Below are 20,035 nucleotides of genomic sequence, written 5' to 3' on the forward strand. Positions count from 1 at the left end.
AGAGGCTGTGGAGTCTCCTTCTCTGGAGACTTTCAAAACCCACCTGGATGTGTTCCTGTGCAGCTTGCCCTAGGTGATCCTGCTTTGGCAGGGGGATTGTATTAGATCTCTGGAGCTCTCTTCCAACCCGTAACATTCTGTGATTTGCTGTAGGGCAGCCCTTGCTTGTTTAAAAAACAAACCCAACAAACAAGCACAAAACCCCCAAACAAACCCCCAACAACAACAGCACAACAGAAAACAAAAGCCAAAAAGCCAAACCACAGCAAACAAACAAAATCCCCCCAAACAAACAAAAAACAACACACAACACCCCCCCAATAGACTGGAGAGAGTGACCAAGTGATGGGAGATAGGTCCTTGCAGGTCAGAGGCATCATGGACTCTCATCATCACATTGGCCTGATGGCTCTTTCATTCATTCCTGCTGGGGTGTGTTCCTAGCCCCTCACCTATCAGTATGAAGACTGTACATCACTCATGGGAAGCCTGTGGGATGCTGAGAGCACTTGGCATGGCACAGCTCGTCTTTGTCCAACCTGCCAGCCCTCTTTCATGTGCTAGTGGGAGTCCCAGGGGTTTAGAATCATAGAACCGTTTCAGTTGGAAAAGACCTTTAAAACCATCCAGTCCAACCAGCAGCACATCTCTGCATCTCTTACACACCTCCAGGGATGGGGTTTCAACCACCTTCCTGGGCAGCCTGTTCCCGTGTTTGAGAAGTTTCTGTTAAGAACTTCTAATATCCAACCTAAACCTCCCCTGGTGCAACTTGAGGCCGTTTCCTCTTGGCCTGTCACATATTACTAGGGGAAAGAGACTGTGTCCCACCTGGCCTCCTTTCAGGGAGGTGTAGAGAGCCAGAAAAATCTCCCCTCAGCCTCCTTTTCTCCAGACTGAACAATCCCAGTTCCCTCAGCTGCTCCTCAGAAGACTTTGTGATCTAAACCCTTCGTTAACTTTGCTGCCCTTCTCCAGACCCACTGCAGCACCTCAATGCCTTTCTTCCAGTAAGAGGCCCCAAAATTAACCCAGTATTCAAGGTGCAGCCTCACCAGTGCTAAGCACCAAGGGACAATGACTGCCCTGGTCCTGCTGGTCACGTTATTGCTGATCCAGGCCAGGATGCTGGTGGCTTTCTTGGCCACCTGGGCACACATTGGTTCATATTCACCTGGCTGTCAGCCAACACCTTTTCCACCAGGCGTTTTTCCAGCCACTATTCCCCAGGCCTGGAGCGTTCATGGGGTTGTTGTGACCCAAGCGCAGGACCTGGCATTTAGCCTTGTTGGGCCAAGGCTCGTGGGATGAAGTGTGTTCATCTAGCCTTGCCCTATCCCTCTGCAGAATCTTCCTGCCTTCAAGCAGCTAGGCACACTCACCCAGCTTGGTGTTATCTGCAAACTTGCTAAGTCATCTTTCTGGAGGTGAGGCAGACTGTCGGAGCCTTGCACTCCTTCTGCAAGCTTGGTGTAGCAACTGAGAGCTTTTTCAGATGTTTCTATTTTGGAGGACCCTTGGTTATGTGGTATGGACCCATATTCAACATGCTCAGTGGTCCTGAGCTCCTAATTTGAGCAGATTCTGCCCTTTAAAAACTATTCAGTTGTTCATTTGTGGTTTTTTGTTTTGGTTTGGGTTTTTTTGTTTGGTTGGGTTTTTTTTGTTGTGTTACCAGAGCCAAAACTGTTTCTGAATACCAGTGTTCCTTCCTGGTGCCTTACATGCTTCCACTAATGAAAACAGCTGCTTTAGCTGATGTCCCAGTTAGCATTGGGGGGAGCAAGCCATCCCTTCAGAAATTACAGAACTCCTGCAATTAATTCTGTGTTAGAGGAAACTGATTTCAGAAGCCACATACAGCCCTCATCCTGCATGTGTGACATTTCCTGGGCTTCCCTTATGGGAGTTGCTTTCCTGCAGCCAAGTCTGCTTGGAAATATTCTCAAGGCCAGATGCAGATGTTTTTTTTTGTTTCATTTAAAGCTTTGTCTGCAGTGAAGTAGCCACAGGGAGAATGAAAGCAAGCCTAATGGAGGAGTTGAAGCAGCAGGAACCTCCTTTGTGCTGCAAGAGAATTCCCATTGCATGGGTGCCAGAGAAGCAAATAAACGTGCATGTTTGTTGCAACACTAGCCTGATGCCTTTTCTGGAGAGGTGTTGATTCCCCCATTGTGCCTGTGCCCACTGGGCTGAAGTACATGCTTGTCATCTGTCTACTATCAGAGACAGCCTGAGGATCTTGGAGAGTGAGACGAGAAAGATTTCTGAAAGCACTGTGGAAAGAACGAAGATGGTGGTGTGTAAGAATGTATCTACACACTTCTATACATCTGTGAATCATTCTCTCACTTGGGCTTGGAAGATCATTGAAGGCTGTAAAATCAGTGCTGCTGCCAGCAAAATCCATTATCCACAAGTTGATGAAGGACACTGGGAAAGAGTTAGAGAAGAAGCATATTTGTTGCATTCCTGTAGTGTGAGGTCCTGTTCTTGTACAGCTGCCCAGGCTGGAGTGTTGCTGCTCTTGTTACTCACTCCACACTCCCACACAACTCCTGGCCACTAATCTGGGCTCAGACCACCTCTATCTGGGACCAGTTTAAAATAATGTTTTTAAAAAACCAAACAAACCCAAGAGAAGGTACTTCCAAAAGTCTGTCCTTAATTAAGGAAAACCCAAGAACAAACACCAAGTCCCTAGGAAGCCAGAAGGCCTTTCGCGTACGTTAAGATTTTAGCAACATGTTTAAACATTTAAACAGTTCTTTGAACTTGGGCCTGAATGTTCAGCCTTCATTAATGAAGTGTGTGAGCCTAATTGTGCTAAAGCAAATGGGTAAATGGTGGCAAGGAAGGTTTGAGTCTGTTCACAGCCTCTGCACTGCATTGTGTGCTAGCTTGGTGCTGTCTCATAATGCAGTATTATCCCACTGATACCTCTGAGGTTTGAGGTGTCACATCTTGGTAAGGTGAGGCTGAAAGTTCAGGAAGCAGCAGAAATACCTAATTAAAAGGAGGAGAGCAGATTTAGACTGGGTATTAGAAAGAAATTCTTTACAGTAAGGGTGGTGAGACACTGGAATAGGTTGCCCAGGGAGGTTGTAGATGCCCTCTCCCTGGAGGTGTTCAAGGCCAGGTTGGATGAGGCCTTGAGCAACCTGGTCTAGTGCAAAGCGTCCCTGCCCATGGCAGGGAGTTGGAACTGGATGATCTTTAAAGTCCCTTCCAACCCAAACCATTCTATGAATCCATGAAATTGTTTATTAACAGAGTTCCAGAGCTGGCTGAACAAGAGCCACACTTTGCCTGTTCATATTCAGTATCACTAAGGTCATATGGGAGGGCTTGAAAAGATACAGTGAGCCCTGCTTGCTTTGCTGCCTTTTGGGGAAGATCCTGAGCAGGAGAATGAGAAGACTGAAAGGGGATCTTCTCAGTGCTTGTAAATACTTAAAGGGTGGGTGTCAGGAGGTTGGGGCCAATCTTTTTTCAGTGGTGCCCAGTGACAGGAGAAGAGGTAACAGGCACAAACTTGAACATATGAAGTTACTTTTAAACACAAGAAGGAACTTCTTTTCTTTGATGGGTGGCAGAGCACTGGAATAGGCTGCCTAGAGAATCTCCTTCTCTGGAGTCATTCAGAACCTACCTGAATGCTGTCCTGTGCAAACTGCTCTAGGCAATCCTGTTCTGCAGGGGCTTGGACTAGATGATCTGAGGAGGTTCCTCCAATCCCTAGTGTTCTGTGTAATAGTAACAACTCCACTCGTTCCTCTGGGGTAAAAGAAGATGTTTCCATTGCTGAGAAAATCCCAGAGTTTGGGGAATCAGGGTTGTGGTGGGTTGAAGTTCCCCTCCAGCATTAACTTTGAAAGCAAGAACTACACTCAACTGAGCACTGAGCAGCCCTTGGGCATCAAGACAGGCTGCCCAGAGAGGCTGTGTAGTCTCCTTCTCTGGAGACTTTCAAAACCCAGCTGAATGCATTCCTGTGTGGCCTGCCCTACATGATCCTGCTTTGACAGTGGGGTTGGACTTGGTGATCTCTGGAGGTCCTTTCCTACCCCTACCGTTCTGTGTGATCGTGATCAAGCCATGCTTGAGGCAGTGAAAAACAGCTGCTTTGGGGTGGGTTGTGTTCTGTGGCCCTCAGAGGGAAGGTGGTGGAGCTATAGCTATGAAAGCTTTGTCTCAGGCTGCTGTAACAGTGCAGCTGCTTTCTCGTGGTTCTCTGCTGCCTTGGCAGGTTCCTCTCGCTGAGTTTCAGAAGTGTTCTGCCTCTGTCTTGGTTTGGATGTTTTTCCTGCCCTTTAGGATCCATACATTCTCTTCCAGTCTCTCCCAGCTGCACCGTTTCCTTGACAAGGTAATTCATCACAGTGGAAACTGGCAGTTTGGGGTTTATGTTTTGAACTGGCTTTCCAAGTCTGGCAGCATTCAAACCAAAAGGCAGGGAGGAATGACTTGCCTGTTACTTTATTTACCACTTGTTTTGGGAAGTCTAAGTCTATGTCCATGTTTGTATTGGACTCCTTCAAAATTAGGGCTGTTTTTGTTGTTGTTTTTGACAGGGCTGAGTTCACACCTAGAATAAGCAGAGTCATCAGTCAAAGCAGCCTATGTGACACTGAGCTCAGCTCTCCATTCACACCAGAGAGCTCTTTGAGCTGCCCAAATTGACTGAAAGGAGAAAACTTTCTTTTTTTTTTTGCTGCAGAGTCCCAGCAATTCAGAGGCCTCTAGTGAGCCTTATGCTTAGTGTTGCTTTCTCTTGTGTTGCCCCTATACTTGGCACTGGTGAAGCCACACCTTGAGTAGTACAGTTTTGGGGCCCTCACTACAAGAAGGATATTGATGTGCTGGAGCAGTTCCAGAGAAGGACAGCAATGCTGGTGAAGGGACTAGAGAACAGGTCTTATGAGGAACAGCTGAGGAAACTGGGGTGGTTCTAGAGAAAAGGAGACTCAGGGGAGACCTCGCTCTCTACAGCTCCCTAAAAGAAGGTTGGTGTGAGATGGGTATTGGTCTCTTCTCCATAGTAAGAAGGGGAACTCCCTGTGCAGCTGCTAGTTTGGGGCAGCAAGTTGTCACAAACATGCTGAGTACTGCTTTGAGGGTTGAGCTATCCCCTCTTGAAGCACCTGGTGGGACCAGCTTTATCTGTAACCCATATAGCAAGTGAAGGGTGCAGCCCTGCTGACTCAATGACCAGCCATTTGGTGACAGTGCTTTTGATCTCCAAGGCTTCTCCAGAGAGCCCAGACTGGCCAGATTTATACTTGTGGCAGGTGGCTTCCTTGGGAGTAAGCTGGAAGGTGTCAGGTTCAGTGGCCTGACTGAGCTTAGCAAACAGTAAAAGAGCTGGACCCAAAATGCTGTGTTCCCTGTGAGCCTGTATCATCTGTAATAAAACAGGAAAGAAACAGCTCTGTAGGTGAGCTCCTTCCCAGTCTGTCTCACTGACTCAGTGTGACAGCATGGAGGGATTCAAGGTTCAACCTCAAGATGGCCAAAGTGAGCTACTGTTGCTTTTGTCACCGGTTTCTCTGCTGGAGTTGAGTGATCTACCAACAGCTTTTCCAATGACTTTTTGGGCTTTGCTTTGGATGAGACCCTGCAGCTTTAGGGCACCTGGCCAACCTACATCTCTTGTTTCAGTGGAACTCAATATTGGACTCTATCCCATCGTAAGCCTCGTGGGTAAATTGAATCCCTGTCTGCTGGCAGAGAGAAACAGAATCAGACAGCTAAAATGGATAGTGTTGGGTTTTCCTGGGACTTGGTTGCATGCCCAACTCAGTCCTGCAGCGTGCAGAAGCAACAGGAGCTCTGGAGAAGCCATGAACATCCTCTTGGTGTGAGCCATTCTCAGTCCAAAGCCAGCCATCCACCCTGATCACTGTCCTCTGTGGTATGTGCTTGGCAGGGTGATGGGAATAATAGAATAATTTTTGTTGAATGGGATTGTTAAGATCATCATGATCAGTTGTTAATGCCAGGTCACCACAAAACCATGTCCCTCAGCACTACCTGGCTTTTCAGTCCCTTCAGGGATGGGGCCTCCACCACTGCACTGGGCAGCCTGTTCCAGGGCTTGACAACGCTTTTGGGGAAGAAAATTTTCCTGATGTCCAACCTAAACTTTCCCTGGTGCAATTTGAGGCTCTCTGCTTTTGTCCTGTTGCTTGTTCCTTGGGAGAAGAGACTGACTCCTCCCACCTCCTTTCCGGGAGTTGTAGAGTGAGGACATCTCCCCTCAGCCTCAGCTGTCTCAGTTTGCCTCTCATAGCAGTAGAAGAGAACAGGTTGGTCTCTTCTTCCAGGCAACCAGCACCAGAACAAGAGGACACAGTCTCAAGCTGCACCAGGGGAAGTTTAGGCTCGAGGTGAGGAGAAAGTTCTTCCCAGAGAGAGCTGTTAGCCATTGGAATGTGCTGCCCAGGGAGGTGGTGGAGTCACCATCCCGGGAGGTGTTCAAGAGGGGATTGGATGTGGCACTTGGTGCCATGGTTTAGTAGTCATGAGGTCTTGGGTGACAGGTTGGACTTGATGATCTTTGAGGTCTTTTCCTACCTTATTGTTTACATGATTCTAAGAACCCCCCAACACTCTCCTCAAGACCTACAGTCTTTGAAACATTGACAGATCCTCCTCATGGCTTTTGTTATTGAAAATGGTCTCCAGTTCTGACCCTGCTTTGCAGTATAAATTTTTGAGCATGAAGTGCTTACTCTTGTTGGAAGCCTTCCCTCCCTCCCTCTTTGCCACTGAGAAGAGCTGGTAAATGCTAAATTCAGTAGGAAAATTACTGCAGGGCCCTGGCCATAGAGTTTCCCACAACTTGTGTTGCAGCCTGACCCATACTCTGACAAGCCAGAGGCACACAGTGTTGGTTTTGTCCGGTAGTACTTTTCCTATACAGATGGTGAAGGTGAATGTTTTCTCCTCTGACTCAGTGACTGAGGTAAATAAACCATAAATAGCTTGGGAGAGCAGGCTGGGATGTGAAGAAATGAAAAAGGGTGATTGATTTATTTATTCTCCCCCCTCCCCCATTTTGGGGGGAGGAAAAGAAGAGGCTAACCATTAAAGGCTAAATTAACTCCCTCTTGCAAATGTAGTTTGGGGACACATTATCAAGCTAAAAATACGAGCAGTTTGCCTCCTGTGCTGCTGCTCACACATTACTTAATTAAAGCAGTAGGTGCTCAATGTTGCTCTTACTTTTCCACTATTCATGGTTCTTGGGTATTTTTGGGAGGGGGTACTTTGAGCATGGACAATGAGGGCTTGTGTCCATGTTAAGACTACTGGTTAAAGCCAAAGTAAATATTGAAGTGGTTGTAGCTAGGCCACTATAGGCCCCAGAGTGAACATTCTCACTCAAAGTTCTCTAGAATTTGAGCTGGAGATCTTTTACAGTTTAATTTATTAAACTTCCTTTTCTGAAAAGAGTGGCAAGCATTTAAATGATTTTCCTTGTCACTCTGCCCTCTGGTTGTGTCTTCAGGTTGTCAGTCTTGCATGAAGCATTTTTCCTCTAATTAAATCCTAGACTTTGTTAATCAGCTCTTGAGCATGAAGTTGGCTCCTTTACAGTGCAGACATCATTAATGTAACCTGTGCCTTCTGAGGTGAAGGTGGCCTGCTGTTTTGAGTCTTCTCCCACAATTACTGGATGTAGGAAGAGCATGTTTTGCTTTGACTTGAGATTTGCCTGCAGGGAATCCCTTGAGCTTCCATTAGTTCTGTCATTTGGGAAGGAAGAACATTTTGCAGTGGTGCAGGCTGGAGAGCATCTCTGCTGAAAAGGCCTCAGGTGTGCTGTGGACCTGTGGTGGACAGCAACCCAAACACGAGCCAGGGTGTGCCCTGGCAGCAAAGGTCAGCTGCATCTTTGGTAACATGAACATAAGTAAGCCAGGAGATCAAGGACAGGGGTTGTGATCAAACAAATGGCTAGCAAAAGGAGAACATCTGGAAGATTATATCTGGTTTTGAGCACTGTTGGTAAATAAAGATATTGACAAGTGTGAGCAAGTCCATCAGAGAGCCACAGAGATGGTGAGGCCAGAAGATGTTGGAGAATGATGGGAATTGTAGTCCTTGCTAGCCAGCTCACCTCTCCTCATCCTCTGGTTTTTGCACTCAGCACATCTTGTAGCTCCTGCTTTGTCTTGACTGTTCAAATGCTTCCAACTGATCCAGTCAAAAAAAGTGATTTCAACCTGACCCCAGGCCAAGAATGCTCCTGATAGACTCCAACTCGAAAACCAATACTGTGATCACCAAGCTGCTTTCAAAAAATACACTCAGTCTCGTGTCTCTCTGGGTCTAAGGGCCATGTGGACTGCTAAGCTGTGTTCTGGTGAGCACCCTGTCAGGTACATACCATAGAATCACAGAATCAACCAGGCTGGAAGAGACCTCCAAGATCATCCAACCGATCACCCAACCCTAACTAATCAGCTAGACTATGGCACTGAAGTGCCTCACCAGTCTTTTCTTACAACACCTCCAGGGACACTGACCCCACCTCCTCCCTGGGCAGCCCATTCCAATGGCAAATCACTCTTTCTGTGAAGAACATTTTTCTAAGATCAAGCCTAAACTTCCCCCTACAAGGCTTGAGGCTATGTCCTCTTGTTCTATTGCTGGTTGCCTGGGAGAAAAGACAATCCCTTCAGATAGTTGTAGAGAGCCTCTTCTCCAGGCTAAACAACCCCACCTCCCTCAGCCTCTCCTCATAGGTCTTGTGTTCCAGACCCCTCACCAGCTTTGTTGTCTTTCTCTGGACACATTCGAGCAACTCAACATCTTTCTTGAACTGAGGGGTCCAGGACTGGACACAGTGCTCAAGATGTGGCCTTACCAGTATTAAGTGCAGGGGCAAAATGACTTCCCTGCTCCTGCTGGCCACACTATTCCTGATAAAGGCCAGGATGCCATTGGCCTTCTTGACCACCTGGGCACACTGCTGGCTCATGTTCAGCCTACTCTCAACCAGTACCCCCAGGTCCCTTTCCACCTGGCTGTCCTCCAGCCACTCTGTCCCCAGAGTCCCCATGGGCCATTACAGATCAGATGTATTAAAACCGCTTCTCCAGGACAAGGAAGTGAGGTGATATCTTTTACATGGTTTGCTCTCACCACCAAAGGTCATTGCAGGATGCTCAGAGAAGTCCTGTTTGCCTGTGCTGCCTCTTTCCACTTGGAGGAGGAGTTTAGGCGGACTGGGACTGCCTTTCTGTAGCTATTAGGGGTATGGATTACCTTGCCTCTGCCAGCTCCTCCTTTCCAGGAGGAGGTGGTGGAGGACATTGCCATCACAGTGTCTTCCATGTGATGCCACCTTACCCTCATTTTATCACATGGACTGTCTCATTTCCCAGAATCATAGAATCATTCATGTTGGAAAAGACCCTTGGGATTACCAAGTCCAACCATTGACCCTGCTCTACAAAGTTCACCCCTAACCCATATGCCCAAGCACCACAACCTTTAAACACATCCAGGGGTGGTGTCTGGGCAGCCCATTCCAATGCTTGACCACTCTTTCTGTGAAAATTTTTTTCTAATGTCCAGACTAAACCCATCCTGTTGCAGTTTGAGGCCATTCCTTCTTGTTCTACCACTAACTACCTGTGAGGAGAGACCAGCACCAGCCTCTCTACAATGTCCTTTCAGGTAGTTGTAGACAGCAACAAGGTCTCCCCTCAGCCTCCTCTTCAAACTAAACATCCCCAGCACCTTCAGTCATTCCTCATGAGATTTATTCTCCAGGCCCTTCATCAGCCATTTCATGGCCTTGTCTCACTGTACCATACAAAATACAAGTGTTGGCTGCTCAGTCTGTGTCTCAACCCTTCCTGGCTGTCATCACTCAGAGAAAGGACTGTCACTTTTCCACAACTGGGGAGATGTGCACCATGGGCAAAAGACCACTAGTAGTGGTGGTGAGATCATAGAATCATTAAGTTTGGAAAAGACCTCTAAAATCATCAAGTCCAACCTTCTACCCCACATCTCCATGACCACTAGACCACGTGCCAGAGTGCTATATCTACTTGTTTTTTAACACCTCCAGGGATGGTGACTCCATCACTTCCCTGGGCAGCCAATGCCCAACCACTTTCTTAGTAAAGCAATTCTTCCTAATATCCAAAATAAATCTCCCCTGGTGCAGGTTGAGGTGATTTCCTCTTGTCTTGTGGTTAGTTACTTTGGAGAAGAGCCTAAGGGTGGTTAGTTAGTTAGTAGAGGCCAACACCAGCTCCTTTCAGATAGCTGTAGAGAGCAATAAGGTCTCCTCTCAGCCTCCTCTTCTTCAGGCTAAACAATTCCAGCTTCCCCAGCCTCTCCTCAGAACATGTGTTCCCCAAACCCCTCACCAGCTTCACTGCCCTTTTCTGCACCCATCCCAGCACCTCAATGTCTTTCTTACACTGTGGTGCCCAAAACTGGGCAGAGTGTTTGAGGTGTGGCCTCACTAATGCTGAGCACAGCAGCACAGTTTTCCCTAGTCGTGCTGGCCATGCCATGTCTGATACAGGCCATGATGTCTGTGGCCTTCCAGCAGATCAGCAGCAGAGATGGCCTTAACATCTTGAAAATGGTTTATGAATGAACAAGGTCCAGTTGGTCCATCCATCTGAGTTAGAGCTTTGAACTTTTAACTGTGTACTCAGTTTGTAGAACTTCAAGAAGCTGTTGCAGAAGGAGTATTTATAATGGGGAATATCCTGATGTGCCTCTTATGGCTTGAGGAGCTCTTGCTGCTGGTTTTCTTGGCCTGTTTTCCTAGTGCAGGGGCTGTCCTTAGAAGAGGGGAAGAAAGAAGTATGAGCCTGTTTTTCCATGCAGTACTATTGCAAACACCATGGTTTCTCTTTGCTTTGGTTTTTTTGGGTTGTGTTTTTTGTTGTTGTTTGTTTGTTTGTTTTTCTCTGAATTGGACTGGTTCAGATAGTACAGCAGGAGTGAGTGCTGATTTTGTTTGATCTTAAACATGAATTGTTCTGAAGCCTTGCTTTTGGGGAATGGCTTGATTTGTTTGGGGTGGTGTTGGGTTGGGTTTTTTTGTTTGGGGTTTTTTTGAGGCTCAAAACTGGAAAAACAAAAGTTTGCCAAGCTGCTAGTCATAGGGCATGTTTCATCCAGGGGTGTGACAAACTTTATTGCCTTTCAGAACTTCTGGGCTTAGAAATGCTGCGGGGTGGATAGTCCTAGAGACAGCAGAGCTTTTTTCTTATGCCAGAGGTTTGTCTCATCAACGTTCAGGAAGGTCTTCTGGGATGTGAATTTACCTTCTAATTAATGCCATCACAGCCTGGGCAGTAAAATGTGATTTTTCTTCTAGCACTTTCCTTGTGGCTAGACCTAGAGATTCCTCCATTTACTTCTATCTGTACAATGTTAGCTGTTGGAGTCTTCTGGGATAAATTGTCAAGGGCATGCTGCCCTACCAGGAACAGGACAGAGAACCACAGATGCAGGAGGTTTGATTAACTGTTGGACAAAAACTCTTTCTCTAGGTAGCTCTTATCAGAGAGCAAGATTAGATAGTAGCAGTCTTTAGCATAACCTTCTCTCAGGAGGGTGGTAATGTCCATGCAGGAAAACTTGTGTGGTCTGCCCTAACAGGAACTGGAGACAAATGATGGGAAGAACTTCTTACAGCCCTCTTGTCTTGTTTGGAGAATTAAAGAAGTGCTGGATATCGAATCACAGAATGGTCCAGGCCAGAAGGGACCTCCAAAGGTCATTTAGTCAGACCTCCCTGCAGTCAGCAGAGACATCCCTAATTAGACCAGGCTGCCCAGGGTCTTGTCGAGCCTCACCTTCATCTCCAGGGAAGGGGCTTCAGCCACCCGCCTGGGCAACCTGTTCCAGTGTTCCACTACCCTCATAGTACCCTCCCATTTGTGCCCATTGCCCTGTGTCCTGTCATTAGACACCACTGAGAAGAGTCTGGCTTCATTCTCCTGACATTCACTCTTTAGGTATGTCTGAGCATTATTGAGAACCTCTTCAGTCTCCTTGAGGCTAAACAGCCTCCAGTCTCCCAGCCTTTCTTCATAAGATTGATGTTCCAGTCCCCTAATCACAGTGGCCCTCTGCTCTTGTACAAAGTGTGTGTGACTGTGGTCAAGCCATTGTTCCTTTAGTAGTTGTTCAAAGGCTTCTTAATTTTGGTGTAGCTCCTCAGGTCAGCAGTATTGCAGCTGATAAGTGGAAGAACAGAATGGACCTAGACCTTGTGTTAACAAGCTTCCTTTGTGTTTTCTCTCTCTCTCTTTTTTTTTTTTCCCACCCCAGGGCAGCCACTGACCACAATGTTGATAACACCACAGCAGTCCTTAGAGAGTGGCTGAAAAATGTGCAGAACCTCTACCATGATGTGGAGTGGAGACCCATGGAAGACCCTCAGTGAGTATGCAGCAAGGGGCTGACTGAAGCCATTTGATGTATTTATCAAATCTTCTATGTTTTCTGTTTCCAGGCCAGGAGATGTAGTCAATATCCAAGCAGTAAAATGTGGATAGATTTTGCAGGCTCTGTCCCATTAAAATGATGCTCTTCTGGAGCCTATAAAAGAGGTATCTGAGTTCTGTGAAGCAATTAATCCACAGCTTTAGAGAAGAAAACATTTTAGTTCAGTTATTTTGTATCTGCAGCTGCTCTCTTTGCATGATAAACAAATGCCATCAAAAGCCACAGGGAATAAAAGCTGTCATTCTTTATTTGCAAGGGAGCAGAGAAACCAGGGTCAGTTCCTTTAGTGTCTATGGGAGTTCTGTCCGAGACATCAACTACCCGGTTAGTCCTGAGCCAGAGAGCTAGTTTTAGTTCAGTATAGTCATAGAATTGGTTTGCTTTGAAAAGACTTCTAAGGTCATCAAGTCCAACCATCAGCCTAACACCACCATGGCCATTAAACCATGTCCCAGAGCATCATGTCCACATATTTCTTGACCACCACCAGGAATGGTGCTTCCACCACCTCCTCCCTGGGCAGCCTATTCCAGTGCCTGTCTGCTTCTTCCTAATATCCAACCTAAACCTCCCTTGGAACAGCTTTAGGCTATCTCCTCTTGTCCTGTCACTTGTTACTTAGGTAGAAGACTACCCCCACCTCACTCCCAACTTCCTTTCAGGAAGCTGTAGAGAGCCAGAAGGTCTCCCTCAGCTGTCTCTTCTCCAGGATGAACAACCCCAGTTCCTTCATCTGCTCCTCACCAGACTCATTCTCCAGACCCTTCAGCAGCTTTGTTGCCCTTCTCTGGACACACTCCAGCCCCTCAATGTCCTTCTTGGGATAATGGGGCCAAAATTAAACCCAGTATTTGCAGAGTGGTCTCACCAGTGCTGAGTACAGGGGCACAATCTATTCCCTACTACTGCTGGTCGCACTATTGCTCTCCCAGGCCAGGATGCTGTTGGCCTTCTTGGCCACCTGAGCACACTGCTGGCTCATATTCAGTCCATATTGCACCTTAACATGACTTGCAAGACCATTGCTTTGATATATATTGTTTGGTGCATTGGAGTTTTATGCTTTATTTTAATTCATTTGGGGTTTTAACATGAGCAGTTCATTGTTTTGTTCTGGTTTCTGTTTCTTTTATCAGGAAAAAGTTCATCAGTTTCCCCCTTTCCTAGGCTTCTATTTCCAAGGTGCTCAGTGCAGTGGTGGGGTGTTTGTGGTACAAACCCACAGGGAATACCTCTTTTATTGCCTTTTTAATCCTTTAATTGGAATTGAGTTTTGTTAATCCTGCCACACTTAGCTTTTCTTTAAGTCCTGTAGAAAGTTCTTCAAGTTCTTAGCTCCTTCACTGGCTTATTCTAGCCCAGTTTCAAAGGCCTGACATTTTATTCCAGGTAGACTCTGTTCCTAGGTTTCCTTTCATTGTTGTTACAAGTGGTTTGCTTTTGGACCTGACCCTGAAAACAGAGACAGGAGCATAACTTTGCTTGCATGATTGAGCTCATGGAGTTTGGTGTTTGCAGATTTAAGAGCTGTTACTGGGATGTGTTAACAGTAACTAATAATGTCTAGACCCCAAGGGACTCCACATTGCCTTCATCTTCACATCCTCAACTTTGTTGATTCCACTGGGCTTAAAGAAATTGTGTTTACAGTCTTAAAGCCTAGCAGAGGACAGATGACTTCCTACCAGAGGGTCAGATGAGGTAAATCAGCTTTGGTTCATTTTGGTGGGGTAACCTCTGCTTATGGCAGGTGAGGGCCTGCTGCTGCAGAAGAAACTTCTGGGTTCAGTAGTGTTGTTTTGCTTGTGTCCACTTGGCCAGCAGAAAATGATGCAGCACTGCTTGTTCTCTAGTGCCCTGTGTAACCATGCCAGCACCATACTTGGAAGCGTTCTCCCTCCAAGCCTCTCCTGGGTTGCCTGAGGTGACTCTTAAGACTGTTTTTCTTCCTGAAAGAAAGCAGCAAGAGAACTCTCTTGTTTTTAGACAAATATACAAGGGCCCAGACATGGGTTACAGTCACTTTTTTTTTCCTTTCTGAGGTCTTACCCAGAAGAAATTGGGCCAAAACATTGGCCGAGCTCCCGATTCACTCATGTGATGAAGCTCCGTCAGGCTGCCCTGCGTGCTGCACGGGAGAAGTGGTCAGACTACATCCTGGTAAATATGAGGTTTGATTTATGAGCTGTCCTCAGGCTAAAGCTTTTCCAGTAGTCACTGTGATACTTAAGGCTGCCAAAAAAGTTTCTTCTCTATCTAAAGGCAAAGCTGTCTGCGGTGAGATGCTCTGTGTCGTTTCTGTGTGGTCTGAGGGACTTTGCGGCTAGAGAGAGAAGTCCTTGGGCAAGCCCGAGGCTTCCTCCACAGGGGTCAGGACTGAATGTAGTCCTGGTAGTAGGTACGTACTGGCAAAGCTCCTCCAGCTTGAAACCCTATTGGTTATTGATGAGATGTAAGAGAACTGGTTCTGTAGAACACCTGTGAGAAGATGGGTGCCTGTGGTCATTCCAGCAGCAGCTGGTGGTGGTGTTCCCACAGCCTCTGAACAAGGTGAGGGTGTCAGGCTGGTTTTTAAGGGTTCTTGCTGAAATTCTTCACAAAATAAAGCTGCCCTTTATTTTCAGCAATGTTATTTTCACTCACAGCTCCCTTGCCCTGTGCTTGTGTAGCATTGTGCAGAGTCAGAAGGAAGCTGCTCATCCTTCCCCATCCCACAGATGTGGTGCAGAGGCTTAACAACCATTTGTCCTGTGGTATAGAAGCCACCCGCTGTCTGGTTTTGGCCAATATCTCAAGTCTCTGACAACCTTGTTCCCAAGAAAGTGTCAGGGAAGCACATAACTTCACCTAATGATATTTTTTTCTCTTCCCCTCTTCCTTGTCTAGTTTGTTGATGCAGATAACTTACTGACCAACCCACAAACCCTGAATCTGATGATAGCAGAAAACAAGACACTAGTGGCACCAATGCTTGAGTCTCGCTCTCTCTACTCCAACTTCTGGTGTGGCATCACCCCTCAGGTAAGTGACCACATGAATGATGCTGAGTGACTGTGTACACCAACTATGATTTCAAAGGCCTGCCTTGTGTCTGTGAAGCAGTGGGTATCATTTCTATTCCTATCTGCTTTTGTAGTGTCTTTCTGAAAAGAAGCTGCTGTAGCTCTGAGGTGTGCAGACGTGATCTTGGCATGTAGCTGATGATAGTGCTGTCATGCAGTCACCTCAGCTTGTGCCTCTCAGTGGCTGCATCCTGAATCTTAGGTGGGTGTCTTTGGGAAAGGGAATCTGGGAATCAGGATAGAATGGACCTTGCAGCCTGCAAATGTTTTTCAGGCTTTTTCTAACCAAGCTGTAGGTATGAGCAAAGCAATGCGTGTTCTCCATAGGGTGTGCAGGCACAGAGCTGAAACTTCCTTCCTTGTCTGAGATTCCTCACTTGAAAAAAGCTGACTCTGGAGGAAGCTCAGCTTGCTTAGCCAAAAATCCTGGGAAGTGATACAATCCCACTAATTACATAACTACCCCCCACCCCCCATACATACCAGGATATATGTGAAGTGATTCCATATGTTTGTGTAATGGCCTTAAAACTCTTGGTCCATCATTTTAGACCAACTTTCCTATACAGTGACGCTAATCTGACAGGAATTTGCTTTTCTTTCTTCAGCTTTCCATTGTGTATAGGTTCTTTTTTTCCTCACATATAAACAAGATTTATGTAGTGGAACAACACTCTTTGCCTTGTAGGGAGGGGGGTGTGCTGAAGTGTGTATGTTAAGGGTACTGATGTAAACGACAGAAGTGCTAAGCTCAGAAGTTTGAGTTTCATGTTACATTTTCAAACCACATACAGAAAGTATAAGACACTTGTGTTGTAGGAATAGCACTGATTTTAGAGCCAGAACAAGGTTGAGCTATCACTTTACAAGTAAATCCACATCTCTGTGGTATGTTGTCTCTAGCAGGATGGGGGAGCAAATTGGAAGGGCAAAAGCATTAGAAAACCCACAACCTTGGACCCCGCAGCCTTCATGGGTTGAGATAAAGTCAGTTTAATAAGTGAAGGGGAAAAAAACCTACCCCAAACAAACCAGCAGACAAATGATCAGCCATTCCCTGAGCACCCTGGACCTGAAAATCTTGCCCTCAGTGCTACTGCTGAACTTGATGCTATATGGCATGGATTATCCCTTTGGTCAGTTAGGGTTAGTCAGCAGTCTCAGCTGTGTCCCCCTCCCAAACTTTTGCCCACCTCCAGTCTACTTGCTGTGAGAAACAGCCTTGATGCTGTGCAAATACTGCTCAGCAGCAGCCAAAACCTCTATGTGTTATCAACACTGTTTTGGTTACTAGTCTAAAACAGCACCAGACAGGCTGCTATGAAGAAAGTTAACTGCATCCCAGACAAACCTAGTACAATCACCTCAATCTTAGGAAGATTTCAGCATGAGAATCAAATATACAGAAGGGCAAATCTGTCACAGTCTGCTTTGGCCTTTTTTTCACTCTTTCCTTTGAAATGATCCTGACTAAGCTGTAGATGGGCTCTCCAAGACATTAAGCTGAAATGGGTTTGGGTTTTTTCTTCCAGGTAAGCCTCAGTAATGAGATCACCTTTTTGACCTCTCCTCCTGTCTGCTGCTGACATGTGCTTTGTCACCCTTTGAGGAGGCAAAATCCTAAACTGGATGTCTCCTAGCATGATAACAGGAGATCATGAATGTATTTATTCAGCTTCTCTTGAAAATGTCCCCTTTTTGCACATATTGGTTCTGGAAGGCTTCAGGATTTCCTTTATACTTCCATACCTTAGTCTTCTGTTTCCTTCTTCATGAAGACTAGCTTGCTCCACTGCATAGACAAATGTGTTTAAGCCAAAGCTGCACATGTCAGCCTGGGACATGTGAATAGAGGCATTTTAGAGAGGGTCCACACTCTGCCCTTCCCTACCCTCTTGCTTTGTTCCAGATACAAATCAGCATTATTGCTGGTCTGAAACAAAGAGCAAACTCTATTCCCCATTCTTTTGGTATTCCCAAGGAAACAAGTAGGGACATCAGGCAGAGTGACAACAGCAGTGCTGGATCAGGCCAAAGGCCTATCTGATAGCAGCAGTTCCTAGCAGATGCTTAGGGGTATTACAAGTGTAAGAACATGGCAAACAAGTAAGGGAATGATACTATCCCCAAATATTTTTTCTGTCTCCTTCTCTAGGATTTCTTGAGAAAGGTCTTTGACTTCAAAGCTCTCAGTGATTGTTTTTTTCTTTTACAGAACTCACTATCTGAATCTTTTTTTGGCACCCACACCATCTTAGGGCAACAAATTGCACAGCTCAGAGTAACTGAGTAAAAATAGCAGGAAGAAGTCCTGAACTTTCCAGAATCTTGGGAAGTAAATAGATAAGAAGACAGGGCTGGTCTGGGTGTGTTTATTTGTTTCAGGTTTTGTTTTAGAATGGAGATGTAGACTTTATAATGAAGTCATTGTCCATCAAGTTTTGAGGTTATGTCCTTGGACAGCTAGGTTTTCCACTGATGTCAGTTAGCATTGCTCCACAAGCTGAAGTGGATCTCTGCCTGCGTGCTCCAGCCTCAGCCCTGGCCCCCAGTGTTAGTTCTCCAGTAGTAAATTTCCATCATTACCAGCATTAGCTGAGACAGGAGAGGTAAAAAAACTAGCAGCAAATAAATCTTGCAGAATCTGGTGAAAGAAGCTGCTCTAACAAATGGGAAAGTTCCCACCTGATTTTTGAAATTTTCTCTTAGTTGCTGCTCCTTGTTTCTGTGCTTGCTGTCCTACAGCCTCATGGTCTCCCTGGGGACTTGGGAAGGGAGGAACAGCTGGAGCATGCTCTGAAATGGCCTCTGGCACTGAACAGCAGCAAGCCAAACCCAGCTCCAGACAGCCTGACATTTAGTTGTCACGAAGCTAACCTTAGGAGAGCGTGGCGATGGTGCTGAGGAGTTGGAGTCTTTCTTGGCTACACGTGATTTATGAGCAGGGCAAAGCCCCAAAACCCTGTAGTGAGTGACTGGAGGAGGAAAGCTTAGTTTCCAGCATGTCACCTGTAGGCATTCTCAGATGGCTGTTAAAAAGGTTGAGTGTCTTAACCCTTCTTTCAGTGGGAATGCAAGTAAGATCTGCTTGCTCCTTTTCATGAGAATCAGGCAGGTTGTGTTTGAGAGGTCGCCTGACTGTGCTGTGAGTACTGAAGGGCAGAGGGAAGGATCAGCAGATACGCCGTGCTTCCACACAGACACGGGGTAAAGTGGTTCTAAAGTGGTTTGCCCAGCTGTTGCTAGGATGCTCATGGAAAATATAACACAAAAGGAACTTCTAACTTCTCTTAGTGACTCATCATTTCTGTAAAGACCAGGATTTGCTCTGGATTCAACCATCAGCCGTGTCCAGAAGTCTAATTGGTACATTTCTGGAGGAATTCAGTGTATTTGTTTCCAGATCCTATAGCTTTAGACATACTGCATGTGCAAAACCAGCTGTGAGCTGCAGAGCGTGGGTGTTGCACTCACAGGTCTGGAAGGCTGGCAGAGCTCAGGGGCACGGACAAATGAGCTGATTGACGCCTGTATCAGAACACATTGTTTTCTATCAGCAATAGTGTGGCCAGCAGGACTGGGGCAGATTGTCCCCTGTACTGGTGAGGCCACACCTTGACCTGGGTTCAGATTTGGGGCCTTAACTAGAAGAAAGGCATTAAGGGACTGGAGCAGGTCCAGGGGAGGGCAGTGAAGCTTGTGAAGAGTCTAGAGAACAGGTCTGGTGGTGAGCAGCTGAGGGAACTAGGATTATTCGCCCTGGACAAAAGGAGGCTGAAGGGGAGACCTTCTGGCTCTCTACAGCTCCCTGAAAGGAGGTTGGAATCAAGTTGGGGTTGATCTTTTCTCCCATGTAACAAGTGACAGGACAAGAAGGAATCATCCTCAAGTTGTGCCAGAGGAGGTGGACCATGAAGAAAAACATCTTCCCCAAAAGGGTTGTCAAACCCTGAAACAGGCTGCTCAGGGCAGCGGTGGAGTCCCCATCCCTCTAGGGATTTAAAAGCCAAGTGGGTGTGGTGCTGAGGGACATGTTGTAGTAGTGACCTGGCAGTGCTGGGTTAATGATTGAACACAATGATCTTATAGGTCTTTCCCAACCTAAACAGTTCCATGATTCTAAGTGCTTCCCCTGAGCAGTCTCAGTAGGGAGAACTCAGGGATGAGTATTAAACCTGCTTGCCTTGGAATGGAGGCAGCAGGGGTTCTTACACAGCTGGTGGAGACTGAGATGTTGCCTTCTCTGCAGGGAAACAGTTTTTTCTTTTTTAAGCCATTTTAAGAATTAATTCCTAGGTTCTATTCTGTGTAGCACTGATTGGCCTTTGTGCCTGCTGAAGACCGAGGACGTCACACGTGCTCAGCAGCTTCTGGGATCAGGTCTGAGAGGCTATGTGCAAAACCAGTTTTTGAAAAGCCAGGAGAAAATATTCCAGTGGCTGAAGCTCTATTGCAGGGGAATTCTGCAGTGGAAA

General features: G+C 46.4%; 1 protein-coding gene across 4 annotated transcripts in view; it reads left to right on the plus strand.

Annotated features, from left to right (window-relative positions):
- COLGALT2 (collagen beta(1-O)galactosyltransferase 2) overlaps nt 1–20,035 on the plus strand; it is a 70,944-nt gene that overhangs the window by 24,726 nt on the left and 26,183 nt on the right. For all 4 annotated transcript variants that reach the window (XR_010987696.1, XR_010987695.1, XR_010987697.1 and 1 more), the window contains exons 2-4: nt 12,322–12,432; nt 14,541–14,658; nt 15,385–15,519. Coding sequence is in view for 1 of the 4 variants with exons in the window: in XM_068141335.1 (XP_067997436.1) it covers nt 12,322–12,432; nt 14,541–14,658; nt 15,385–15,519 (364 nt within the window). In the remaining 3 variants the exon portion in view is untranslated. The remainder of the gene's footprint in view (nt 1–12,321; nt 12,433–14,540; nt 14,659–15,384; nt 15,520–20,035) is intronic.

The sequence above is a fragment of the Melanerpes formicivorus genome, unplaced genomic scaffold (genome assembly GCF_026170545.1).
Source record: "Melanerpes formicivorus ecotype bairdi unplaced genomic scaffold, bMelFor1.0.p_v2 SCAF_7, whole genome shotgun sequence".
NCBI lineage: Eukaryota > Metazoa > Chordata > Aves > Piciformes > Picidae > Melanerpes > Melanerpes formicivorus.